Below are 26,017 nucleotides of genomic sequence, written 5' to 3'. Positions count from 1 at the left end.
GTTTTGGGTGTGGAGGGACCTCACAGCCCATCCAATCCCACTCCCTGCCATGGGCAGGGACACTGGATCAGGGGCTCAGAACCCATCCGGCCTGGCCTTGAACACCTCCACGGATGGGGCAGCCACGGCTTCTCTGGGCAACCTGGGCCAGGGCCTCCTCACTCTTACAGGGAAACATTTCTCCCCAGCGTCTCAATCTCCCCTCTTTCAGCTTAAAACCGTTCCCCCTCCTCCTCTCCCTGCACTCCTTGATCAAGAGCCCCTCCCCATCTTTCCTGGAGCCCGGTTCCCTACTGGAAGGCTGCTGTAAGGCAGTCTGGTCCCTCTCCCAGGCATCTGCTGCCTTCTGGGAGATCTGCCCACCCTGGGGTATGCCACCTGGCCAAGGATGCTCTGCCTCCCACCCAGGGGCTGCTGCCTCCTAAGGGATCAGTCCCACAGAGATCTGGACCCTCCTGGGGGTCTGCTGCCCCCAGGAGTAGCTGCTGCACCCCCGAGTCTCCTCCTGTTTGTGGAGGCTGCTGCCAGCCCAGTCCAACCTCCCTGCCAGGGCTCTGCTGCCCCTCTGCCAAAAAGGGCCACAGGGCCCAGGACCTGGCTCAGCCCCCATGCCCTCTTCCTCCAGCACGCCCAGAGCTGGGCTGGGGTGACACCAAAGGGCTTTCAGTCTGAGGATCTGCCTGACAAACACAGGATCTCCGGAAACCTCCTGCAGAGGTTACACAGGCAATTTTTCAGCTTGGATGCATTCCTAGGTCCATGCCAGTCCAAGATCCCACCCAAGGAGAGGTCTGGGAGCTGCGAAGCAAAGGAGGAAGCAATGCATCTGTCTCCAGAGAAAGGGATTGATGATTATTTTGATTGATTTTGCACGCACATCCCCAGCACTTTTGAACCTGGTGCCCAGTTTTGCCCCATTAGTCCTCACCAGCATCCCAGGGAGGGGCAGGGCAGTAGGGGGTGTTGGACCTGTGGTCGGCACCCTCGCAAAAGCTTCAATCAAAGCTCCACGCTTTCATCTGCACCAGTTCAGCCTTGGGGCAGAACCAAAAGAAACCAGGATTCCTTATCACAGTGCTACTGTAGATAAAGCACCTTCTATTTCTGCCACTGCCTGGTCACTACATGCAGCTGGTTCCTGCTGCCAGCCCTGCAAGGATGTGGAGGGGCAGGGTGGGGCCCTGCAGGGATGGGTGCAGGAGCAGGGGCACACAGATCACCCCTCCCCACCAGAACTGCTTGGTCTCTCAGCTCTCACCAGCACCGAGGTCAAATCAGTAGGAAAACAGACCTTTATTGGGTAAAGCAGCTCTGTACAAAGAACACCGCCACAAAAAAAAGTTGCTCTGCCAAATCTGAGAGCAGCAAGTGGGGACCAGAAGGGGATGGGGGAGCAGCACCTGCCTGCATGTGGGTCTTGGGAAGCACAGAGTTCCCCCTGCATTGCTCCACAGCCCCATGGCTGCAGCACCCCCTCCTCCACCCCCCAAATCTTCTCCAGGCTTGGGAGGTTTGGCCAGGATAGGAAAGCAAGAAAAACCTAATTCTTTCACTCTCCCACTCCCCCTCCCTTGCTCCATCTGCAGGGGCAGGCAATTGCACATGCCCCCACACAGCAACCAGGGGCTCAATCCCCACAACAAGGGCACAGCCATGAGCCCTGCATCCTCTCCCCTGCCCTAACTTGTGTCACCAGCGTGGTCTGCATATGCAAATCAGAGTGGGTTAAATTTGCATGCTTATCCTTCATTAAAGCTTGCTAAAACACTGCACCCCACTTGTACCATGACAGCCCCAGCTGCAGTTTGGCCACTGCACCAGCCTGGGGCTTGCCAGGCCAGCCAATGCAACAGCACAGCACAGTGTCACCACTCAGTCCCTCTGGCACAGTGTCACCGCTCGCCCCTCACACAGCCAAAAGACAGGGTAGAGGGGCTCGGTGAAGATGTTGTGGAAGGAGTGGATGAGCTGTGTCCTCTCCCCGAGGCCATAGAAGGAGAGGAGCCCCTTGCCATAATCCAGGCGGACCCCCAGGTTCTTGTAGAGCTGCTCCTGAATTTTCTCTGCCTGGCCCTTGTGCCAGGCCAGGTAGCAATCCTCCCGCACCTGCAGCCCCCACGAGCCCTCATCCAGCCCAATGTTGAACTTGTGGCCCTGCTTCCACTCCCAGGGTATCCCACGGTATGTCACCCCCAGGATGACAGAGTGGCTCGAGACCTTCACCTCCCAGTAGTGGTGGCCGTGGCCGTAGCCCTGTGTGCACAGCACCTGCCAGGGCTTGAAGCGGGGTCCCTGCTCCTGCCACCCGCAGACAGCACTGTGGACATGCTTGGCTTTCCGGTCGCCTTTCGACAGTTCCAGGTACTTGTTGGCTGTTTTGGGATCGAAGGTCAGGTTGCGGTGGTCTGGGGAGAGCAAGGGAATGGAGGGGGCTGAAACACTTCATCAGGCCTTTACACTCTTGCTGTGAGACCCCGCAACAGTGATGCCTTTTAAAGAGGGTAGAGTTGGCTCCCCAGATAGAAGGGAATAAGTCAGAGCATGTTTGGAGGGGAAGGGCGGCAGGATGAGATGCGATACCTGCCCTCCTGCCCACTAGAAGGGAGGGAAACAGCCCAGAAATGGCACCAAGACACAGTGCTTTGCACAGTCCTCGCACACTCCAGCTTACCGCGAACCAGCAGCAGTGACTTCCTGGACATTGTGGAAGAGATGTGCTAGATTTTAAGAGCAAAATATATAAGCACAGGTGAAGACAGTGGGAGAAAGCCAAGCATCATGTGAGCGAGTCTGGTACTGCGGGGAGTTACCCCCCTCTGCAGGGACTGTGATAAATCCTCCTGCCACAGGCAGTCACAGGCCAGCAGCACCTCACCTTCCTCCTGCAGCAGCCCCTGCTACAGTACCCTCTGCAGAACCTTCTCGGGGTCATTAGCAGGGAAAAAAAAGTGTTATTATGAGCTGCAGGCATGACCCTCCAGACCCCCTGAACTCCTCACCCTTCAGAAGCTCAGCTCGGAGATGGCAACGAGGGAGAGGGGCGACCACCTTCACTGTCAGCTCCTGGGGATCCACTGGGCCTGTGGAGGATAGGGATGGGTATTTTGAGGGATGCCACCCAAAACCTTGTCCTTCCTGGCTTTGATGGGAGGAAGAAGTCCTTTGTATCCAAGCCTGGGAGTTGGCAAGTGCCACCCTGACTCGTCAGCAAGGAAAGGCCACAGAGAAGCCATCCAGCTTATCTCACCCCATTGATCTCCACCTGCTGAAGAGTAGATGTGTGTCCCCATCCCACTCCTCTGTGCCCAGCAGCTGTGTCCCCAGCATGGTGACATGGGCAAGGCTGTGCTTCAGGATGACTTGGAGCCCACTGGCGTGGCCGTGCAAGCAGAAGGGTTACCTTGGCTGGTGGGGTCAGGTGCTTTGGGGGCCACAGAGCCTTGCAGATCCACCTGCAAGAGTCTGGCGATGTTGGTGAGGATCTCGGCGATGGGCTTGACCACATTAGCCACATCAAACTCTACAGGGCGCCGCGCCTCCAGGCTCTCCGGCATCAGGAGCAGGGGAAGCTCCTGCAGACAGAGACACAAACACCCATGCACTGGCCTGGGAAGGATCAACAGTTCTGAATCCCATCCACACACGCTGTGTCTCCCAGTGGGTGATGGGGGCACACACAAAGCATCTGCATTAGCTGCGGCTGGTGTGCAGGGTCAGCAGCTGCTGCAGCGGGAGCATGAGGCTGTGGGAAGCAGAGGGGCTGTGGTAGTACTTGGCGTTTTGCTGGTGTCAGAAGAACCTTACTGAGAGTTTCGGGGTGGGAGAGCACCATGTGCTCCATTTGAGCATGACACCCAGCTTTTCACAGACTCCTCCCCCTCGCCAAAAGCAGCTCTTTCCCACAGCTCCATTACATCCTTGGGCCAAGCTGAGGATATGTCCCCCTGGGGAAGGGGTTGAGCACATCTCTGCCACCACTAGAGGGGCATGGGGCCGGCAGTGGTCACGCATGGGGCAGGACACAGCGCCAGGACGGTACCTGAAGAAAGGTCCTGTGGTCAGGGCAGGCGAGCAGGCGCTGAGCCCTCTCCCTGTGCTGGCCAAGGACATCCAGGTGGTCCTTCAGGAGGCTCCAGTTCTCCCCCACGTGCTCCAGTGCTGCTGCCTGCTCTTGCTCAATCCTGGCTACCGTCCGGCACTGGAAATTCTCCAGGGCTTCCCTTAGGAGGCCAAATTTGCTCAGTAACCCTGATTTGAGCACCTCTGAGGACTCCTGCACAGGGGAAAGCCGTGAGAGCCAGCACACTCCCACCCACGCGCCTGGCATGGGGGTGGCCTCATCATTACCTTGATATTGTGTGTTTGCTCTTCCAGCTTCTGCATCTCCTGCTCCATCCTCTCTGATTCCTCCTGGGCTTTTTCCAGGGACTCTTTCAAAAGGGCCTGCGAAAGGAGGCACCACTGCTTTGCAGAGCAGAATGCCGCTGCCCACCCAGCACTAGGAGCCCTCCCAGGGCTTCAGAACAAGGCTCACAGGAAAGAAAACGGCTTGGGAAGTGCAGAGGCCGCATCCAGGATCACTGAAAAGTGAAAACCTGTGCTGTCTTTCACAGATTTTTAGCTGTTTCCTCCAGATCAAGGCTCACAAACCCTATGACCCCGTTAATCAAATGCTGCTGGATTTACCCAGCTCTCTGCTGCTTCTGACAGCACTTGGTTTCTCAGGGAGCAGCTGGGGGATGGTGGCATCTCCCTGGCCAAAGCCCATGCCAGGCCCCTGTTCAGCTGAGGCTGGGCACAGCTCAGCACAGGGAAGCACATCATGTACCCCCAGCAGAGCACAGGACAGCAGAGGTGGATGTTATGCAGTGCCTGAGCTGCCACGGCTTCCCTTGCTCCTCCCCTGCCTCGCATCACTCCCACCTGCTTTTTAGAGCGCTCCTCCTCTAAGAGCACCAGTTGGTGCCCCTGGCACTGCTGGACGGTACAGATGCAGCAGACACACCGCCGCTCATCCTCGCAGTAGAGCTCCAGCGGGCGCCTGTGCTGCAGGCACAGCTCGCTGTAGGCCACCTCGCACCTCTTGTCACCCAAGACCTGCACCTCCCCATCCCGTGCCAGCTCCGTGACGCTGCACAGGGTGACGTTCTTGTCCAGCTCCGGGCGCTGCTTGAAGGCCCTGCGGCACTGGGGGCAGCTGTAGCCCCTCTGAGCCCTGGTAGGCACCAGCTCCTCCTTGTGCCAGTGGCCGCTGATGCAGTGCTTGCAGAAGTTGTGCCCACATGGCAAGGTCACGGGCACCCTGAACACCTCCAGGCAGATGGAGCACGTCAGCTTCTCCTCCAGCTTCTGTAAGGCAGGCGATGCCATCCTGCCCACGACGGGAATCGGGATGATGGAGGAAAGAAGCCACGGAAAGAAGCTGGGGAAATAGAAACTCAGCTGTGCAGAGGAGGAGGAGATGGTGACGCTAAGCCAGAGGCGGGTCAGGGCTCAGAGCCCGCATGCGCTCAAAGGGACGGCCAGTGGGTGCCCTCTTGCGGCAGCACAGGGATATGCGCCCGAGGTGGGCAAGGTTTGGAGCAATGAGTGTTTCCATGCATGCATTTACACAGGCATGAGGTATAATCTGATTTCACTCCCTTTAGGTCCATTGAGGGAACTTCCTGGCACCCTCACCCCTGCCAGGGCTGGGTCCCCTAGCAAAGCCCGGCAGTGCCCCTGGCAGGGCAGCCCAGGAACTGGTAGAGAGGGGCATCCATGCCACCTCCCTCTGCAGTGCAAGGGCTGCGCCACGTACCAGCAGCTGGCCAGGGCCTCATTCTGCCCTTGCATCTTTCCATTTTAAACTGCAGTTCCTGCTGTTTGCACATTAGCTGTGCATGCCCACTGCTCCTTTTCCCACAAAGTTCCTTGCAACACCCTCATGCTCCAAAGCACAAAAAAGATGTCTTCCGGGCCATCTGCTCCAGCAAATGTGGAGTCTTGTGCCCAGAGGCGATGGTGCTGCTCGTGCACCACATCCCTTCACCTTATCTTTATAGAGTTCACTTTCATGAGAACAGCTCGAGCCTTCCAGTCCCAAGCCTTATCTCCTTCCTCTCACAGACATCCTATCACTTGCATGCATGCTCCCAGGCAGCTGAACACTGGCTGGACAGCCTCGCTTTGTGGGGCTCAGCAGCCTCCTTGCACACACACCACCTTGCCGTCACCCACAGAGGCAAGGGTGAGCACGGGGCTCCGAATCCAGAAAATCCTTGTCTTTCAAACCCAGCCAGTCACCTCCAGTCCTGCTGCACCGCACAGGGCTCCTGCTCACAGGAAGGGGTTTGGAGCGTGGCTCTGGTTTTGATTCGCTGCTGTTCTCGGCTGAAAACCTGCTGCAAGGAGAGGCAGCCTCACACTTCCCTGCAAGGGGACCTCATCCATGAGGGAACCTCGCCCTCTCCACTGCAGAGGCACTGCGACCAGAGTAGACACACGCAGCATCGTACCTTACAGACGGCCTCCTCGCCGGCCGGTGCTTCATTGTGGAGGCCACTGAGGGCTGGTAAGCTCCAAAGACAAAATCCTCCTCCTTACAACCCTCTTCCTTCTCTGCTCAGACAAGCAGCCTGGAGTCAGCACCCAGAGGAGCAGCCAGCTGCAAAGACACCAGCTCTCCTCCCCTGCAATTCCCACTGGGATCACTGTCTCTTGGAAAACACAGTGCAGCTGGGAAAAGTGCCTTTTTGCTGGGAATCAGCCCACGACCGAAGGCGACTGAGTTATGTCTATGGTGCAAACGCTCCCAGGCTGCCTCGAGGGCAGAGGACACCACTTTTGCATCAGCCTCCTTGCCCCTGCACTCACCAAGAGCCCCTCAGCAACCCTGCCCAGGCCACAGAAAGGGTCTTTACCCTGCAAAGGGACTGCCCCTTGTCACACAGCTTTGCCAGGGTGCTCTAGCAAACAAGCCTGCTTTGCACATTTCTGGGACCCAGAGGCTCCAGCAGCCCCAACTCAGCATGGTGGAACCATCAAAACACACAAGCCCTCCCCTGCTTTACTCTCACTGCCTCTTCATTGCACTTACTCTTCCGCCTTCTTTCTCTGCTGCCCATCTCCTTTCAGGCCACTGTCAAGCCCCAGCGCATTCATCAAGTCGTTACCATCATCTTCAAACGTGAAGACACCTGTCTGCTCCTCTGGACGGGGGTCGTGGTGTGCAGGGGTGTCTGGGGTGGCTCTGTGGATGGGTCACACGTGTCAGGGTTTGAGCAGGAAGGGTTGTGTTTTTAGCAACAGATCAAAGCAGCCCTGCCTGCTCTTATCTCTCTCAGGTCCTTTATCAACATTATTTCTAAATAACTCTTTTCAGTCAACTCTAAATAACTCTTGTCACAGCAAGTGACAAAGTGACAGTGCACCACTGCCTGGTCTGCAGCCACACATCCACCGATGAGACACTGCTGGGTATCACTCACACCAGGGTTTTACTCAAGGAGCTTTTTAGCTCACAAGTTTCCAGTGACATCGCTCCTGGCCCCCTTCCCCTAAGAGGTCCCGCTGCAGCAATGTGCCTTAGTCCTTGCTCTAACCCACCAGCTGCTACTTGTGTCCATCTCTGCAGCAGAGTGGGTTTCTTGGGACGAATGGTGATTTTAGGGGACTATCAGACCCCCTGGCATTCCTGCTGCAGGAACAAGAGGGCTGAGGGCCTGTAACACAGCCACAATGCAGCTGGATCCAACCCGGAGGTGCCCCAGCTGGGCTTTGGCATGGACTGGTGATGCTCTCACCCGCCCCAATTCTGATCCAGAAAACTTGTTCTCATTTAGCAGCGTGTAAAATGGGCTGGATGAGATCAAAGGTAAGATCTGAGCCTCTGTTCCCAGAAAAGAGAGGTCAGTTCTGTAACCTGGGATACAGAGGAAATAGGAAGCACCCAGTGAGCTGCGTTGCAATGAACCCCATTACCATAAACGACCATGCTGGTTAATAAAAGATGGGATGAGCGAAAGCAGACAGGGAGGGGTTGAGAAGCTAGGGAGTTAGAAGACCTTAGTTCACTGTAAATGTAAGCTAACACCATATTAGAAAAAACAAAGCATGCAACCCATATTGTTCGCCTTGAAGACTCTTAAAGCTGGTAACGAAGGAGCCATCTAACAGAACTGTACTGATAAGCGGGCATTGGAATGCAGAAAGCTGGGAAACAACCAGAAGAGACTGTGCCTGCACACAGTTCAAGGAGAAAAACTCCCTACTTCACCCCTAAGACCCCAGCTCACGATCACCAGGAGGCACTATGCAGGTGCAAGACTGGAGTGAACATTCCAGAACTAATTATAATGTGAAGCGGGGAAAGGTTATGAATATGTCGTAGGCGCTTATAACTATGCATGTCTTTATACTATAAGTAGCTGTTTGTTAAGTCATGTGGTGTGCAAGCTAGGAGGAGAACTCCCTTGCACCCCAGTGCTGGAAATAAACATACCTGCTTTATAACTCATTTTGGGTTATAGGGTTTGATTCTGCAAAACACTTCCCCTAGAAGTAGTGACTGCTCAGAGTATTCAGTTATGCCTAACACGTGTGCTGCCTTTTCAGCATCATAAACATTTCATAAACCACATCGATAGCAGTAGATGTTTTTTCCCCTCAAGATTAATTTTTGAGCACGTCTGATTTGGAGAGATTTAGTTGTTTTCAAGACAGCAGTTAGTGAGAAAGACAAAAGCTTTTCATGGTTGGGATTTTGCTTATCTAAGCCAGAGGCGGATGGCATTCCAGGGACAGGGAAGCACTATCAGAATAATTGCTTTGTACAGTATTCAGCACTCAGATAATTATTACTTTGAGCTGTATTGCACTTACAGGACTATGGAATGCCCTACAGTAAGCTTCCAAAAGAGAACTTCAGGCCTAAGCCCTTTAATGCCTGCAATTTAAGCCAAACGGACGAATGCTCAAATATTAAAAAGCCATACCAATAAAAGGGATAGAGAAATGTTATGAAATGCACAGAGCCTTTATGCACCTTAAGTGAAAAAGGAGTTTGAAACATGCCTAGATCACACAGATGCGTATATTTGGTCAGAGAGAGGGCTCCTTCCCCTCTAAACTCTGTATAGTTTCCAGAAGCCCTGCCTTAAAATTGAATTAAGAAAAAAGAAGAAGCACTTGATATTAATAAAGCCACTGAATTCCAGATTTGACAATTTGTCATCATTACAGAGAAACTTTTCTTGCTATGGACCGGCAAGCAGGAATTTTTTCCTCAATGACTAAAGACACGGGGAGTCGGACTGAGCCGAGCGCATCCGAGCTGATCTTTGAAATCCGCGCAGCCCCTGCTCACGCCCCTCTCGGGTCTCCCCCCCACCCGGCTGCAGTACCGCTCTGCGGCCACGGCACGGCAGCACTGAGCCCCCGCCCCGTTCATTCCCGAGCGCTCGCTTCAGGGCCCGCCCCCTGGGGGCTCTGCTAGCTCTGATTGGCTGCCTCTCTCAGAGCGATAAGTGGCTCAGGCAATGGTAGCTCTCCCTTATGGCCCGTCCCATCGGCAGGCGGCCGACACTGAGCGGAGACGAACGCAGCCGAACGGAGACTAACCGAGCAGAGCCGAGCGCAACCGAAACGAAGAGAGCCGCCCCGTGAGGAGCCAGGGCGCATGCGTATCCGCACAGCATGGCCGCGGCGGTATGAGCCACTGCGCATGCGTTCCGTACAGCATGGTGGCGCCCGTGCAAACCAGTGCGCATGCGTAACCGCGCAGTATGGCGGCGCCTCTGCGGAGCTACTGCGCATGCGTGCCCGTGCAGCATGGCGGCGTCTATGTGGTGTTATTGCGCATGCGTGCCCGTACAGCATGGCGGCGCCCGGGCGAGCTAGTGCGCATGCGTAATTGTAGAGCATGGCGGCGCCTGTGCAGAGCTACTGCGCATGCGTGTCCGTACAGCATGGCGGCGCCTATGTGGTGTTATTGCGCATGCGTGCCCGTACAGCATGGCGGCGCCCGGGCGAGCTAGTACGCATGCGTAACCGTAGAGCATGGCGGCACCTATGCAGAGCTATTGCGCATGCGTGTTCGTACAGCATGGCGGCGCCCTGGTAAGCCACTGCGCATGCGTTTCGTAAAGTATGGCTGCACCTGGAGCAGCTCCCTCCTGGTATCGCCCCCTGCGTGCTCTGCCGGCGCTGACTGACCGCCGCGCTTTGGGCGCCGCGCCGCTGAGCCAATAGGAGCGCTCTCCGCAGGGCCAGTCCCATTGGCAGTCTGCTGGCACTGAGCGTAGCCGAACGCAGCCTAATCGAGCTGAGCGAAGCCGAGCCGAGGGGCTCACGGGGCTGTCAGGGGACACAGGAGGACATGGGGCGCTGTCCCTCTCCCAGCCGCAGCCTGCATCCCGTTGGCCGCAGCCGGTGGCGGTCGGGGGGGCCGAAGGGCAGCGAACAGCCGAGCTGCGCTGCACCGAACAGTGGGCGCGCGGAGCCGAGGGAAGCCGACCGAATCCGAGCAGATCTTTGAAAGGTGCCGCCCGCTCGCTCCACGCCGCGCCGCGTCCCACCCCTCCCAGCTAGCCCGGTCCTGTGCGCCCCCCACCCCCCTTTTCCCTTCGGCTGCAGTACCGCTCTGCGGCCGCGGCACGGCAGCACTGAGCCCCCGCCCCGTTCATTCCTAAGCACAGGGATCCCAGCCGATGGGAGCGCTCGCTTCAGGGTCCGCCCCTTAGCGCTCTACCGGCGCTGATTTGCTGTCGCGCTCTGAACGATGTGCAGCCTCGCCAATGGGAGTCCTCATTTCAGGGCCCGCCCCCAAGTGCTTTACCAGCGCTTATTGACGGTCACACTCTGAGCGACGTTCGCTTTAGCCAATGGGAGTGCTGGTTGCAGGGTCCGCCCCTCAGAGCTCTGCCGGCTCTGATTGGCTCTATGTATCTGAGCGATGCACGGCTGAGCCAATGGAAGTTCTCGCTCTAGGGTCCGCCCTTTGGTTCTTTGCCATCTCTGATTGGCTGTCGTGGTCTGAGCGACGCAGAACTCAGCTAATGGGAACCCTCGCTCCAGCACCCGCCCCCTGGCTGTTCTGATCGCCCGCAACTTTGGGTAGGAAAAAGGGAGAAGGGGCAGCTGTTTTAAGGGGGGGGGGGGAGAATCTTTAAACGCTTCCTGCAGTGTGGCGCTTCGGCCACACGGCGGCAGCACTGAGTTAGCGTTGCCATTTTTACCATTTTATCGGATTTGGGGATCGACAAAACGGGCGCCGAATCGGCCGGAGCAGCAGCTCCCGCGGCGCCGCCCGCACAACCCTCGCCCGCTGCCGGGCTCCGGAGCGTTGCAAACCATGCTTTCCCTCGGGCCGACCCTGACCGAGACGCCGGCGCTTCGGCCCGCTTCCGCGGAGCACGGACGCTCCCGGGCAGGAAAACAGGGCCGCGCTGACGTTCAGGCGCGGCTGCGGGCTCCGCGCTTCAGCACCGAGGAGACAGCTTCAGACTTGTCTACAGCCAGGAAATCTCACCCGCCTTAACTGCTCTCTAAGCAGTTTTGGGGAGAGCCCCATACGGGGCGGGGCGTCGCCTGGCAACGGGAGACGCGGCGCTGCCTGCGGGACGCGTGGTGGCCGTGGGGCACTAACGCCGTACGAGGCACGGGCTGCCTGTCGTGGGGAGAAGGAGGAGGAAGGCTATCGGCTGCCCACCCCTCTCACCCTACCGGGCCCCTCCAGGCAGAAAGGCTTCAGTGCCCCCGGGCAGTGCCGTGGTTGCGCTGTGATTCCAGGCAGGGCAGCAGCCATGGCTGCACTCACCCTGTCCCAGATGCTGGATGCCGCTCTCGGCTCTCCCCATCTCGTCAACTTTGGGGAGCTGCACAGCTTTCTGCAGGCCGTACTCCGGCATCTGGGGCTGCAGGATCTGCCTGCCCAGGAGCAGGGGCACAGCCCGACCCCCCTCCTGGAGGGACACCCTGGAGAAGAAGGGGGACAGAGCAGAGGCCTCGGCACAGGGCTTGAGCCAGTCGTCCCCGCAAAGGACACGCTGCAGGGAACTATGAGCACCCCTCAGGTCACCTCTGTGGCCATCAAGATGGGGCAGATGAAGGAGAAGATGGAAGCAAACAACAGTGGCATCTCCAAGGTAGAGGCTCTTGCTGGTGCCCCTGGTGCTCCCCTACAAGACGCCCACTCCTCTGGGGTCCACGCTGCCCCTGTACTGCCCTCAGACCAAGAGCTGGTTTAAGCCCCAGCTCACAGCAGCACATGGTGCTGAGCTGCAGAAAAGAAATAGAATTTTGCAGAGGAAGAGCTGGGGCTGAAATGCTGCTCCAGTTGCTCTGGGTTCTCCCCAGATTGCCATCAGTGAGCCGTGAGGGCCCAACACAGCCCTCGGATCCCTTGGCTCCACTGACTGGGCTGGACCCTGTGCTGCTCCCAGGCTCTGTGCAGGCCACAGCTGGGGGTGGAGGTCCTGGTCCCCAGGGACCCTCCCCTGGGGCTCACCCCTGCTACCCCCATCTCCCAGGCTCTCCTCGAGGAGATCAACAGGATAAAGGCAGCACAAGCCTGCATGGAAGAGGACATCCAGAGGATCCAGGAGGCGCTTGGCTTGGTGAGCTGCTGCCGGTGACCCTGGGAGGGAGCTGAGCCCTCGCCCCCCTCCCTGCCCCCGTCTCCATCCCCTGCCCTGTGATCACCTGCCATGAATTGCTCCAGAAAGTAGAAGTGAGAAGGGTGTCCCAAAAGGTGACTGTGGGACCTCAGCCCACCCCACCTGGAGCCCAGCACCCTCTCCCTGCCAGCACTGCCCCGGGGAGGGCAGTTGCCTGAAGGTCAGGCTGCCTGGGTCCTATTCTCCACACACACCCCACACACACCCCAGTCCTATGGCCAGGCTGACGCCTGGATCCTTTCCTTCCCCAGAAAAGACTGGAGGAAAGGCTGAGGCTCTGCCCAGCCCTAGAGGAGGTGAGCAACATGGTGCGCTGGGAAGTGCGGGAGGGTTACCTGGGCAGCAAAGCAAGAGGAAGTGAGAAAGGTCTGGCAGTGGTGAGTGCTGGGTCATCCTGGCTGCAGGACCGAGCAGGACCACAGCCCCAGTGCCCCCAGCTGCTGCCTCCCCTGCAGCCTCTGCAGAGCTTTGCTCATCACCGCTCTTTGAGTTCCTGCATTGCCTGTGGCATTGACATCCTACAGCAGCCCCTCCACAGGGCAAGGGACCACCCAAAACCTTTGGGGTGACTGCACAGCCTCGTGTCCTTGCTAGATGGTGTACAGTCCCGTGGCTCCCCGCTTTCCGGGTCTTGCTGGAGCTAGAGTGGATGGGAACACGGGATGGCAGTGGTTCATTTTAGGGCATATCCCAGCATTTAGCACTGTGAGATGGTTTCCAAATCCCTCCTGGGACTGCTGTTCCTGACATGTGGGCACAGCCCATTGGGCTGGGCAGTGGGTCTGGAGCACTGAATCCCATTGCTAGAGCAAAAAATGCCTTGCTGTTTTGGAATGTGGAGTCAGTCAGGTGTTTGCTGATTCTGTGGATCAGCTGCTAAAACTCTGCAGGCCCAGAGGTGGGCACAGCACTAAGGGGGCTGGTGAGGGGCCAGGCAGCTGTGGCCATGAGAGCTGGGGGTCTCCATGGAGCAGTCTTTGCTTTTGGGCTCTGGTGCTGTACTTGAGTTTGGCCCTGTGAGGCGGTGGTTTGGAGACAGGGACTGGAGACATGGGGAGTGAGGAGGGTTGGGGTCTGTCCTTGCCACTACATGACTGCTTACAAATTTGCTCCCTTTTGCCTCCTCTTCCCAGGAGGACAGTGAGGGCCAGACAGCTCCTGCTGAGCCCCCTAAGTCAGACAAGGATACCCAGTGCAGGGCAAGCCTAGCACTGGGGCCAAAGGGACCACCTGAGAAGTGGGCAGCTGCTCCCTCAGTTCGGACAAGGACTTCTGATGGCAGTGCCAGCACCCCAGGAACACAGCCAGGGTCCCACAGCACCCAAACCCCCACCCTGGGGGCACAGACAGGATCCTCTTGCACCCAGACTCCCACCCTAGGGATACAGCCAAGGTCCCCCAGCATCCAGACCACCATGCAGGGAGTGCAGGCAGTACTTCCAGGGACTCAAGAAGAAGGAGCAGAAGTTCAGCCAAGCTGCAACATGGAGATGGTGGCGGCTTTTTGCCAAATCCGGCAGCTCAGCCACCTCTATGCCACCCTGAAGGAGCAGGTGGCCCAGCTGGCAATCACCAAGTCAGACCGCACCGAACTTCAGAAGTTCCACCTGCTCTTCCCAGAGGGAGGTGAGTATCCTGGCAGGGTTGGCAGGGGCTGTTTGGGGTGGGGACCCAAACTGGGTCAGGGACTTGCCATGCTTGGAACCTGGCCCTGAGGGTGAGACTTCCTCACTGAACTGTGTGTTCCCTTGGACCATATCTCTGTAGATCAGGAGAACATCACCAGTGTCCTGGCTGATCTCTGGGGCCAGATGTCTTCCCTGCAGGGCCTGGCCAGTGACCTGCAGGGTGAGAAGGGCAAGGTGAGCCCCAAGGTGGCTGTGGGGATACCAGGTGGGAGTTGGGCAGGAAGGGGGCAGCCGAAGGCCCCCCCATGCTGAGACAACACAGGTGGCTGTGCCCTGACTCTGCCCCACCACTGTTCCCAGATCAGGCAGCTGGAGGATGCTCTTGGAAAGCTGCAAGTGTCTGAAGCTGACTGGACAGCAGATGGCAGCCACAAAACCACCCTGCAACTGGGGTAAAAGGACGGGAGAGGATTTCCTACCCCATAGTGCTGCAAGGGAGCCTGGGAGGGGCTGGAATCGTCACCATTTGTGGCATACTCCTCCATGGTGGCTAAGCCTGCCCGTGCCTCTGTCTCTCTGGCCAGGCTGGTGCTGCAGGAATTAAAGCAAGAGATGGGAGAGCAGCAGCAGAAGAACCAGGCCGTGCTGGAGCAGCTGGTGGCCAAGAGTGCTGACCAGCTGCAGGCACAGGTGAGGTCCAGGGGGAGCACTTCCATAGCCAACTGGCTCGGTGGGGTGATCCTGGCAGAGTTCCTGGCCACATTGCTGGGCTGGATGGGGCCATCGAGCTTCCAAAGCACCTGGGCTTTTTGGCTGTATCCATCCCGCCTCAGAGCCCGTTCCTTTTCTGCTTCCTGCAGCTGGACCAGCTGAGGGTGATGGTGAAGAGCCCGTGGCAGGAAGAGGCACAGACAGCACGCCTCATCTGCAGCAGGGACACCAGCGTGCAGGTGGAGCAGCTCCTGCAGCGCTATGAGAAGCTGCAGGAGCAGGTGGAATCCTTTGTGTGCCAGCAGGCAGTGGGCAAGGTGGCAAGGCAGTTGCTGGAGAGGAACCAGGTAGGAAGATGCTGGTGTATGGGCCTTGGGAGGGGGCTGCTGGCCCACACCCTGGTTGGTTCTGCTTTGCTGTGACATGGAGGAGCCCCTCACTGTCCCCTAGTTTGGCTTGTACAAGTCAGCAGCATGGAAGGAAATTAAAACCTTGGGGCAAATGTCCTACTGGCACTGATAGCCCGTGGCCACTGGCCAACCCCCCTTGCACAGCACTGCCTTCTCATTTTCCTCCCTGAAGCAGGATGAGAAGCTGCTGAAGCACATCCAGGTCACCATTGTGCAGCTGCAAGGAGAGAATGAGAGGCTTAGCTCCATTGTGGAAAACCTCCAGGATGGCTTTCAGGAGAAGCAGAAAGATATTGAGGTAGGTGGCTGAAAAGTCCTGTGGGGTCAGAGCATCCTTGAGACCACCCCAGGCTGGGGACCACAAGGGATTTGTCCCCCTGCTAACCTGCTCGCAGCCCTACAGTGCTCCAAAATACCTTTCCTGGAAGGTTTTTTTTTTTTTTTGGAGGGTGGGGTGTGCTCAGCTGGCTGGGAGGCAGCTTCAACCCTGTCGTGGCATCATGGGGTGTTTTCTGAATTGAAAGGCTCTGTTTCAGTCCCTGGAGAAGCTGGAGAAAGAGAAAGCAGACAAGGAGGACCTGGCAGTTGATGCGGTACGTCCTTGAGGGGCCCTGGTGCCAGCCAGTGGGATCCCGGACAGGGTGACAAATGCCCCTTGTCCCTTGGGTGCCCAATGGCAGAACCAGACAGAGGAAGGGAGGATTTCCAGACCAACTGCGGGTCCCTCACCAGGCCCTGCTGTCTTCCTCCAGGTCCCTTTTGCTGGTGCAACCAAGCCCACAAGGGTGATGGAGTGAGCAGGGCCATATTGCTACTTCTCCCTCTCCTCCCGACACCAGCAGGCCCAGCTTATCTCCCATCAAATCTTCTTCACCTCTCTCCTGTCTTTTCCTGTTGCCAGAAAGCAACCAAATCCACCCTGGGCAGCAAAGTCAGCCGCGGCCAGTTTGAGGCCAGCATGGAGCGGCTGATGGAGATGATGGAGAAGATGCAGAGCCAGGGGGTGGCCCAGGAGCAGGGCTTGCAGCAGGTCCAGCAACAGCTCAGGGAAGTGATGGACCACAAGGTGAGAGCTGGCTCATCTCGGTCATGAAAAACTGGCACCTTTAAGGCTTGGCAGCCTAAGGCAGCCTCTGTGCGAGGGTACCCCCTCCTAGCTCTCCCCCCAGAGACTGCCACATCCCACCCCGAGGTGGCTGACTGAGGGGGGGCACCCATCCACAGCTGGACCGCCTCGAGCTGGGGCCCGTCCAGCAGCAACTGGAGCACTGTCAGAACATCCTGAAGCGGCTGAAGGACAAGGTGTCGCAGACGGAGGCTGATGATGCAGCTGGGATTAAGTGAGTGTGATGGGGGTAGCGGGTGCTTCAGGGACAGCCCTCACCCCATTCATGCCCTCTGGCCATCGCAGCCTGCTGGTGCCCTGGCATGGGACCAATTTAGCCAGTGAACCTTGGAGGTGGTGAGGACATAGCTGTGTCTTCTCCGCCCACCAGGAGCCAACAGCAGCTTCCTGACACTAGAGAAGGCATGAGGAGGGGGATCCTGCAGGACCGGGCGCTCCCAAACAAACACTGGGGTGTGGGTACAAAGGCTTTCTGGGCGGGGATGGCAGCTCATGTCCCCGGGCAGGGCTGCTGTTGGAGTGGTGTGAGGGCCAGTTCAGTGCACCCTTCACTCCTTGTCCCTGCCCACCCTGGGCAGCCATGGGCAGCTGCTGGGTTTCGGAGCAGGTGGCAGGGCTGAGGCAAGCATGTCCTGGTCCTCGGGCAGCGGTGACAAAGCTCATCCTAAACACCATTGGAACGCTGCATCCTCCCGGCCCAGCGTTTGCTCCCAGGCTGGGAGCATCCCACCCCAGCAAGAGGTACCAGAATCTCTTTTTTTAGTCCTTGCCAGCACCATTTCCCATGGACAGGAGTGCAGTGGGTACCCGTGGGAGCAGTTCCTAAGGTTGTGGTGGGGTTTGGATGCTCCTCTCTGTGGTTTCTCTGGTACGAGGTTGAGATTTTTCCCAGGTGGGAGCCCACAACCAACCACTCTCCCTCCTCACAGTCCCTCTATTCTGGAAGCAGCCAGCAGGTAGGGATCTCGTAGGGTGGTGGGGGATAAACTAGGCTCAAACCCCTACGGTTCCTCCTACAAACACCATAACCTGCTACAGGGAGGTGCCCAGCTCCTTGCTGCTGCATGCAAGCTGTGTCCCCTAGAAGCTCACTCAGCCTTTTTCTCACCTCTCCAGGTATCCACTGGCCCATTGTCACTGCTTGTCCTGTGACCATCCCCTCAACACACCGGCACCTGGCCCGTGAGTGGTACCCAGCACCATGGGGGGAGATGTGCGCTGGCAGTGCCCTGCTGTGCAGGATACAAGGGCTTATGTGTCAGCCAGAGTGTCTGACTCTGCCAAGCCCCCTCCACAGCCCTGCCTGGCAGCAGGGAGATAGTGACTCCTGCCCAGGGACTGGGGGTTGCCATAGGGTACAAGCCGATGGGTTTGGGATGCTGCCCCGAGCTGGGGTGGGTCATTTCTTCAATCACCCACATGTGGCTCCTGCCCTCCCCAGCAAAAACATGGCCCTCCCGTTGCTGCCGCTGATGCTCCCCTGCCCTGCCAGGGGCACTCCCACTGTCTTCAAGCCACAGGAAACACAGCAGCACAACAACAGGTAGGGGAGACGGGTGACCACCCATGGCTCTGTAGGTGCAGGAGTGGCCTGGCCCCAACCCTGGTGAGGGAGCACTCTTCCCCAGGTGAAGGCTTGAGGGGTCGGGGGGGCCTAGACAAGTGTGGGCAGACACACAGCGGGGGCAGCTGTGCTTGCCCTGGCCCTGTGGGGTTTTACAGATCCCCTCAAGCTTTCCCATCCACCCCAGGTCTCTTGTCTCAAGGGCACCGAAGCTGCATGTGATGAGTTGTGTCTGGTCTCAGCCTGACCTCAGGCTTCAGGATCAGGGCGGGGGGGGGGAGGGCGGAACATCACATCCCCACTGTGAAATGAGTCGCCAAACCGAAGCCCTGTTGCTGGGACAGCCCAGTTCCTGTTTCCTGGTGTCCCTTGCATGGGGTGCAGGGACCTGCCACAGCCGCTGCCAGCTCATAGGGATCGTAGGAGATCCCTATCTCCGTAGAGAGATCGGGTGGGCGAGGGTCTCCTGCAGCAGCCAGAGGGGAGCTGGGAAAGATATACCCCAGTAGGGAGCACCGCTAGGCCCCCTACCTGGCATAGGAGAGCACATGGTGTGCTGCAGTGCTAAGCACCCCCATGCCCCGTCCCACAGGAAGCAGGCAACTGAGCACAGCTTTCCCAGCGTGCCACGGAGCAGTGGGGGCCAGCACACGATCACCTACCTGCTGCAGAGCTGCCAGCTCCTCCAGCCCAAGCCACCCAACACCCCATGGCCAAGGCAGGTAGATATGTCAAAGCCAAGGATACAGCAGGAACAAGCAATGCTGGGAAGGTGATGCTGAGCACACAGAGGGGTCTGTGCCTCAGTTTCCCCAGGGAGAGCTGGGGGTGGAAGGTTGCTTGGGGATGCTTGATTCAGCCCCATGTTTCAGCCAGCCTGCTCTCTCCTTCCCAGGATAAGGAGACAGCACGGTTGGGCTGGGATGGCCACATCTACCAGGGACAGCAGAAGAGGCAGCAGCCTGGACTTGTGGAAAAAGGTACAGCTGGGGCAGGCTTGTGTGGGGATCCTCTGGGTGTGAAGAGGTCAGTGGAATGGTCAGGGTACCCACGGCGTGGGGAGGTCCTGAAAAACAGCATGTCTGCTTTGGGGAGGGGCAGGACCCCGTTTCTGGGCATCTGCTGCTGGGCAAAGGCCCCATCCTGGGTTGGCAGCTGCCCTGGGGGCTGCAAGGGGGCTCAGCTCTACCCCTCAGCCCTACCCCTCACCCCCCAGGCTCTGCTACCTCGACAGAAGACAGGCAAGAGTCCTCTGATGGACACCGCTCCTGAACACCGAAGGACCTCCAGCCCCTGCAGGACAGATCCAGCACCCTGACAGCTGAGCGGGATGGGCAGGGAGAGCTGCTGTTAAAAAAGTGATTTTTTGGTTTTATTATTTTTAGATCAATAACAAGCCTTCAACCTGTTGTTATTGTAAGTTTTCCTTTTTTTGTTTGTTTTTTTTTTACTGATTTGAAAACTAACTCCCCCCCCCAGCTCTTCTCTTCCCAAGGAAGAGCCATGGACGGCGGTCACAGGGACAGGGGGGCACCACCTTGATCAACTACAGCCCCCAGTTCCACTTCCCCCTCAGCCCTGGAGGGGAGGAGCAAAGGGGGGCTGTCCATGGGGTCTGTGCAAGCCAGGCTCAATTTCAGAAGTCAGAGGAGAGGTGCACTTTGCTCTGGGCACTGCAACAAGCGTCCAGGAAATCCAGAGCCAGGGGTGGGTCCAGCATCTCCCTGTCCCCATGGCCACGATCTGGGGTGCCAACACCTGCCTCCATCCACTTATTTTTCATTATTCCCCTGCTTCCATTTCCTGCCCTGCTGCAAGGATGCTGGAGGGGCAGGCTGTCGGGAAACTGCCCCCACCCCACAGCACCGCTGTGGTGCTGCCTCCTTCTCTCTGGTTTTATATACATTGGATATATTTATATATTATAGTTATATATTTTTTAAAAAATGGGTGGGAGAAAAGACCAGATAGAGGCTCTCATGGGCTGGTGCCCTCCCTGGCAGCATGTCCCTCCCTAAAAATAATAATAAGACCTAGAAAATCATTCCAGTGCGTTTCTGAAGGAGCCCCTGCTCCCAACGCCCTGGCCTGCACCCCACCCACCCCCAGCCTTGATTCTCCCTTCCCTCTGCCAACCCAGTCTTATCTCTGGCCATCCATGGTGGGCACGGCTTTCTGTGAGGGGGCGGCAGGTGGAGGGTCGGGGGGCCAGGCAGGCTGCGGGGGGTGCAGGTGGTGGTGGAGGCCGTGGGCAGTGGGTGAGGAGGGGGGCAGCCAGGCAGGCTGGTGGCTGGGGGGCGAGGAAGCCCAGAAAGGGCTGAAGCTGCCCGGGGGTGAGCAGGCCATGGAGGTGATGGGGCTGTTGCTGCTCTGCAGGCTCTCCGAGGTCCGCAGCTTGGAGAACATGGCCAGAGCGTCCGGGAAGTTGGGCGGCGTAGCTGGCGTGTTGCTGGGGGTGCACATCTGCAGGGGAGAGGAGAGGGTGGGTGTCAGATTGTTCACGGATGCTTTTGCGATCCCAACTTGCCCACAGGAGCCAAACTGTCACTGCAGATCTGACACCTGGGATCCCTTGCCTCAGGGGATACTCGGAGCCCAACTTTGGCTGGTCTTGTGGCCCACAGTGCTGCTGTGCAGCCCCCAAACATTTGGGTGGGTCCCCTAAAGGCATGGGAGCTGCCCAGGGAGGGTCTCCAGCCCAGCCTGGGAAGGACATCTTGGACCATCCAGGGCACTCAATGTGCTGGGGCGGGCAGTGAGTTTTTGGGGGGGGGGGGGGGGGTGGACAGACGGACACTGCTCTGATGCCAGGTGTCCCATGGAGGGGAGCAGCAGGGATGGGGCCAATGCAAATGGGTGCAGCACAATGGGGAGGTAGGGTGTTGGGGTCCCACCTGGCCCTGCAGGACTAGCACATCAGGCAAAACACAGCATGGCTGCACAGGGTGTGTCCACAGGAAGGGGTACGTGTATCTATGGGGTGCACACACAGGCAGGGCGTGTTGCCAGGGGGGATGCACTGGGCATAGGATACACCGGGAGGGCATGCATGGACATGGAGGGGGTGCGCATATCAGCATGGCTTTGCCTCTCTGGGTTAAATCCACCCTGAATCCCTGTTGCCCTCGTGGAGCTGTGGCTCCCATTGGAGCCCAGGCTGCAGCTGAGCGGTACCCCTTGATGCTGTGCTGCTCATGGGATGTCAAGCAGTGCCGAGGGGCTAGGGCAGCACCTGCTGCCTCTGGCCTTTGCTGCCTTTAGCAATGGGGAATGGGATAGAGGCTTTTGATGGGTAACAGCTGCTGCACCTCCCCTTCCCAGGGCTTATCCCAGGATATGCTCCTGGCTGGCGCTCAGCAGTCCCACCTCTTCCCTAGCCATGAAAACATTCCCAAGCCCCCTCACATGCACCTCTTCAACCCCATCCCAGCCACCCTTTGTGATCAGCAGGATCAGGGGAGGGGCCAGACACGCTGCAGGTGCTCTCTGCTCCCCACTGCTATGGCAAAACTCAACCCGAGCAGGTCCCAGCTGGAGCCCTTGGAAGAGGGGGTGCTTCCCCAGCCTCTCCCAGCCGGCGGGAAGCAGCGGCTGGCAGAGTTATGCTGGCAGTGGGATGGATGAGCTCTCATCAGCATTCAAAGCTGGTGCACCCCTAAAACACAATCACAGCCAGGCTGGCACCGAACAGAATCATGGTGAGCTGGGGATGTTTCTCCCTTGCAGTCTTCGGGAGAACTCATTCCAAAGCTCACCTTGAAGCACTCTAAGCCAGCTTTTTTTTTTTTTTTTTTTTTTTTAATAGCCTATACCCGCCCTGGATGGAGGTCAGATGCAATGCTGGAGGGGTCACAGGGCTCTGAGCTTCTGAACTGGTGTTTGCTGAGTGAATTTAAAACATTAATTGGAAAGAAGTAAGAATTGCCATGCAATTCCCACCTTCTTCCTCCAGCCCTCTGGTTGAGGAGCTGCTTGGCTGTCAGAGGGTCAGTCCCAGCAGGGGCTGCAGTACGGCTGTGCCAAATAGCTCTGTTGATGCCCTTCCTGCAGCCCAGACCTTCAGAAGTTTTGCAGGGCTCAGGGAGCCTCACCTCCGCAGGGCGAAGGCAGCAAGCCACCCCACGATGCAAATCACCACCATGAAGCCCTTCATCTCACTCTCTGCCCTGAGCCCCGTGCGGCATTTTAAGCTGCAGAAATAAGGATTATGGGGGAGTGTAGAGCAGCAAAATATGCTATAAATGCAAGACGGGAGTATCTGGGGAAGAGGTGAAAGGTATTTTGTCACCACATAGAGTGCACAGTGCCAAGAAAACATGGCAGTAAGGATGAGAGCCAAGCAGTTCTGGACCCTTGGTGCTGGGCTGGCTGGGGGCGATGGAGTGACCACTGTACTCAGGGTGATATGTGTGTCTTGCTCAGCACCAGGGAATGCAAGGATGCGGAGCAGGTTTCATCAGAGCTGCTTTGCATCCTGCTTCCGGCAGTGCTCACCAACAGGAATTGCCCCGACCAAGCTTTTGGTGTGAAAACAGTGAAGCCTGAATCCAGCCAGCAGCTCCTGCCTGCTCTTTCATTCCCCTTCTCACCATGAAAGAGTTTTTTTTTGCAAGATGACCCTTTGCCAGCTCCCTGAGACGTCTAGAAAACATTCAGGGGGAGGAGGACTCAAAATAAAAGGGGCTTAAGGGGGAGCCAGCCGGAAAAATGACTTTCTTGGAGAGAACACTTGCTGCCAGCAGTGAGGGGCTGGCTGGTGATTTCCTGATGCCAGGAAAAAAAAGGCGGGGAAAAAAGGGCCGAGTCCAGATCTGCTCCTTCCCCCATGTGCAGCACCGTTTAGGGAAAAAAAAAAAAAAAAAACAGATAAAAAAAAAACCACAACAAAAAGCACCCAGAGGGGAATAACTTCCTTTCCTCAGCCAAGGGAATGCGCCCTCAGCCAAGGTCAAGCAGTGTTTAGGGTAAGGAGGGGGCACCGGTGCCCCTCCAGCCCATGGAGCCCAACTTTCAAGGCGATGCTTGCAGAGAGAAACTATTTCCTGGCAGACATTTTAGCTCGTGTTTACAGTCGCCGGCTGCGTGCTCCGCCGGGCGCGGAGCAATATGGCTGGCAGGGGAGCTGACAGCGCCGCGTCCCGGGGGTCCGGGGGGTCCTGAGCCGGGGGCGGGTGCACGTGAGGGGGGCGGGGTAGCAGCCCAGGAGGGTAAAGGAGCTTTTGTGGACGGGGGAGTCCCACTTACCATCTGCGGGGGGTGGTGGCTGCTGGGAACGTTGGTCTCCTGGAAGAAGGCGCTCAGGGCCGTCTGTGGGGACAAGGCGTCAGCCCCAACCCACTCGAGACAATGGGGGAAGGGAATCACGCCCCCAGCTCCCGCGGAACCACCCCGAGGGGCACCCGTACGCCGGGCTCGGGCAGGGGAGCCCGGAGCCCCTCCCGCAGGGGCTCCTCCCGGCCGGGCGCGGGCCATCCCCGCCGCTCACTCGGGCCCATCCGTGGCCGCCCCGGCGCGGGGAACGCGGGGCTGCGGCTCAGGCGAGAACCGACCGGGGGGGAGGGGGGGACTCGGGGCCGCGGCCCGGACAGGCGCGGTGGGGGCGTCCCGTACCTCGAACTGCCAGTGGGCCGCCTGCAGCAGCTGCTTGGCCTGGTCGGCGGCGCAGCCGGCCGCCAGCACGAATTGGTTGATCATCACCTGGTGCCGCAGCTCCTCCATGTTCACGGACATGGCGGGGGCGACCCCTCCGCGCTGCCGCCCCGCAACACGGGGGGCGGCGGGGGGAGCGGGGGGCGCGGGGTGGGGGTGGGGGCGCGGGACGGACCCGCCCCCGAGCCGCGATTGGCCGCCGCCGCGCCGCCCGCCCCCACGGGCGTTCGGTTCGAATCTTCCAGCTGCCCCGCCGCCGCGCCCCGCCCTGCCACAGCCCCATTGGCCCGTTCTTGTGTTTTGGCTGCGGGCGGCGCCGCAATTGGCTCGCGGGCGGGCGCGATGCGAGCCGCTGGTGACGCCACGCCCATTGAGGCGGTTCATGGTTGGGGGGGCGCCCCTGCGGGGTTCTCCCTGCTTCCCCACCTCTTCCTAGGACCCGAGCCTGAGGCTGGGGAGCAGGAGGGAGCAGCCAGCCTGCCTTCCTCGGTGCCCCTTTCCCATAGGAAAGCGGGAGGGGCTCAGGCAGAGCTCCCAGGTTTGAGGGTTTGGGATTCTTTTTGTAACAAAATGTTCAAAATCCTGGTTGCTTCAAGCTTCAGCCCCAGCTGGCAAGGGTGGGCTCCCCCCGGACCGGTCGGGGGACTGAGCACTGAGCAGGAGAAGTGCGATGCGCACCTGGAAACGTTTAATTAGAAAGGGAAAAGCAGCATTCAAAATGCCAATGAGTAAACTGTGGACTTCACAAATGGATGACATGAAAGTAAACTGAGCTGAAAAGAGCCATTGGATGTGGCAGTGGTGGAAAGCCAGCCAAGGGAGACAGACTAAAGAGGTGGAGGGATGGAGGCTTACGCTGCAGCGATGGATATGGAGGGTCCTGCTTGCCCCGCTGAGATTTGGGCAGCTTGTCCTCGAAATCAGCTTTGAGATGGGTGGAGGTGTGAAAGGAGCAATTCTTGGGGAAGCCGGGACCCTGAACCCACTTGCCTCCTGTGTGCAGTCCCAGTGAGTGCTCAGGACCTCCCACTTGCCAGAAACACCCATGCAGGTGTACAGCGGCTTCCAGCTGAGTTAGTAAAGCTGCTTGGAAAATGCAGGAAAACGTTGCTTGTGAGCTCTCGCTCAGAAACCAATGGGGCTTGTGCAGGCAATGGGCATCCCAAGCCACGATGAAGCAGGGTTTGTGACGTTTTGAAGAGCAGGCAGGACCTTCAATCCCTCAAAATGAAACTCTCTACCTAGTCAGTGCTGCAGAGATGCCAGCCTGCTGCAAGCACCTTGGCTTTTCCCAATGCACCAACTTGCTGGTGGAAAAGACCTGCTCTGGAACAGGATTTGCAGCAAGAGCAGGATTCACTGTCAACACTTTCTGGCTTGATCCTTCCTGAGATGCTCTTCCATCCTCCCTTCAGGCAGGGTGTGGACTCCCAGCACCTCACTCCACCTTCCCAGCCAGAAGCTGCTCCAGGAACCAGTCTGGGGGACTAACAATATAGCAGCCCTCGTTAGGGCTCAGCGCCCACTAATAAAGGGTCTATCCTGTCCCCAGCTATTGCCACCTCGCAGGGCTGTGCATAGCTGAGATCAGAGCCAGCCCCGGGATGGGTTATTTGCTCTGCAGCATGTGCCAGTGAGTGCTGGAGGAAGTGGGAGAGGACTAGGAATACTAGTTGTACAGACAAACGTTTCCTGCCTTGGATGAGACACTCATCCTCCTGTTTAACCTTCGAGCAAACTGCTGTGCCTCAGTCTCCTTAGCACAAGGAGGCAGAGGAGGATCCCCTTTCCCTGCCAAAATGCGCACACCAAATTCCATAGCCAGACAGCACAAGTGCTTCAGACTTGCATCTTGCCCAGCAGCAGGTGCATTTTAGACTTGAACGTTGCTTTGGATTCTCCCTCCCCATGGCCCTCCTGGTTCAGCCCTGCTGGTGTCTGTCCTGTTTTTACATGGGCTTCATCTGGCACAGATACAGCTGGGCAGGCTTGCGGGGGGAACCTGCCCTCGAAGCCACATTATCACCCAGTTCCTGCCTGTCCTCCTGTACTCAGCTGCAGCACTGTCCTACAAGAGGACTCTCTGCTGCAGTGATCACTAAAAAAAAACCCCTTACAAGCTGTGCATGCACGCAGCAGCTCTGCATGTAATGACTGCTGGGTTATGGATCTGCACAGGGATAACTTTGAATTATTATCTGCAGTAAAACCCTGCAGTCTGTTGTGTGCTCGTAGTGAAATGCACTGGCTCCCTTTCCCAGGCTGATTTCTTG

General features: G+C 58.1%; 3 protein-coding genes across 20 annotated transcripts; 1 reads left to right on the top strand and 2 right to left on the bottom strand.

Moving 5' to 3' along the window:
• Positions 1 to 1,060: 1,060 nt before the first annotated feature.
• On the bottom strand, positions 1,061 to 10,519 carry TRIM65 (tripartite motif containing 65). Of its 3 annotated transcripts, XM_054083175.1 has the most exons (9): positions 9,601 to 9,704; positions 7,079 to 7,231; positions 6,498 to 6,600; positions 4,924 to 5,422; positions 4,348 to 4,443; positions 4,040 to 4,273; positions 3,401 to 3,572; positions 3,000 to 3,080; positions 1,079 to 2,405 (listed from the first exon to the last, which is right to left on the bottom strand). In XM_054083175.1, exons 2-9 carry the CDS (start codon positions 7,104 to 7,106, stop codon positions 1,873 to 1,875), a joined length of 1,746 nt encoding a protein of 581 aa, XP_053939150.1. In that variant the 5' UTR covers positions 7,107 to 7,231; positions 9,601 to 9,704; the 3' UTR covers positions 1,079 to 1,872. The 3 variants fall into 3 exon arrangements, with proteins under 3 accessions (XP_053939151.1, XP_053939149.1, XP_053939150.1); XM_054083174.1 differs by lacking the exon at positions 6,498 to 6,600 and having other exon boundaries at positions 1,071 to 2,405; positions 9,601 to 10,519; XM_054083176.1 differs by lacking the exons at positions 4,040 to 4,273; positions 6,498 to 6,600 and having other exon boundaries at positions 1,061 to 2,405; positions 9,601 to 10,519.
• Positions 10,520 to 11,120: 601 nt separating this feature from the next.
• Positions 11,121 to 19,444, top strand: LOC128853959 (glutamine-rich protein 2-like). 16 transcript variants are annotated; one of them, XM_054083168.1, is made up of 17 exons: positions 11,122 to 12,125; positions 12,510 to 12,596; positions 12,908 to 12,952; positions 13,790 to 14,282; positions 14,424 to 14,518; positions 14,645 to 14,736; positions 14,869 to 14,974; positions 15,145 to 15,342; positions 15,578 to 15,703; positions 15,930 to 15,998; positions 16,307 to 16,471; positions 16,630 to 16,745; positions 17,648 to 17,713; positions 17,973 to 18,074; positions 18,688 to 18,813; positions 18,991 to 19,075; positions 19,312 to 19,444. In XM_054083168.1, exons 1-17 carry the CDS (start codon positions 11,784 to 11,786, stop codon positions 19,411 to 19,413), a joined length of 2,415 nt encoding a protein of 804 aa, XP_053939143.1. In that variant the 5' UTR covers positions 11,122 to 11,783; the 3' UTR covers positions 19,414 to 19,444. The 16 variants fall into 16 exon arrangements, 6 of the variants coding, with proteins under 6 accessions (XP_053939148.1, XP_053939147.1, XP_053939143.1 ...); XM_054083169.1 differs by having other exon boundaries at positions 18,688 to 18,817; XM_054083170.1 differs by lacking the exon at positions 18,688 to 18,813.
• A 74-nt stretch (positions 19,445 to 19,518) lies between these two features.
• UBALD2 (UBA like domain containing 2) lies at positions 19,519 to 23,897 on the bottom strand. The gene is made up of 3 exons (XM_054083178.1): positions 23,706 to 23,897; positions 23,340 to 23,402; positions 19,519 to 20,558 (listed from the first exon to the last, which is right to left on the bottom strand). The coding sequence occupies exons 1-3, from the start codon at positions 23,823 to 23,825 to the stop codon at positions 20,238 to 20,240; spliced, it is 504 nt and encodes a 167-aa protein (XP_053939153.1). The 5' UTR covers positions 23,826 to 23,897; the 3' UTR covers positions 19,519 to 20,237.
• Between the last annotated feature and the right edge of the window lie 2,120 nt (positions 23,898 to 26,017).

The sequence above is a fragment of the Cuculus canorus genome, chromosome 18, assembly GCF_017976375.1.
Source record: "Cuculus canorus isolate bCucCan1 chromosome 18, bCucCan1.pri, whole genome shotgun sequence".
Lineage (NCBI taxonomy): Eukaryota > Metazoa > Chordata > Aves > Cuculiformes > Cuculidae > Cuculus > Cuculus canorus.
The sequence above is the reverse complement of the archived record's forward strand: the minus strand, read 5'-3'. Positions and strand labels throughout refer to the sequence as shown.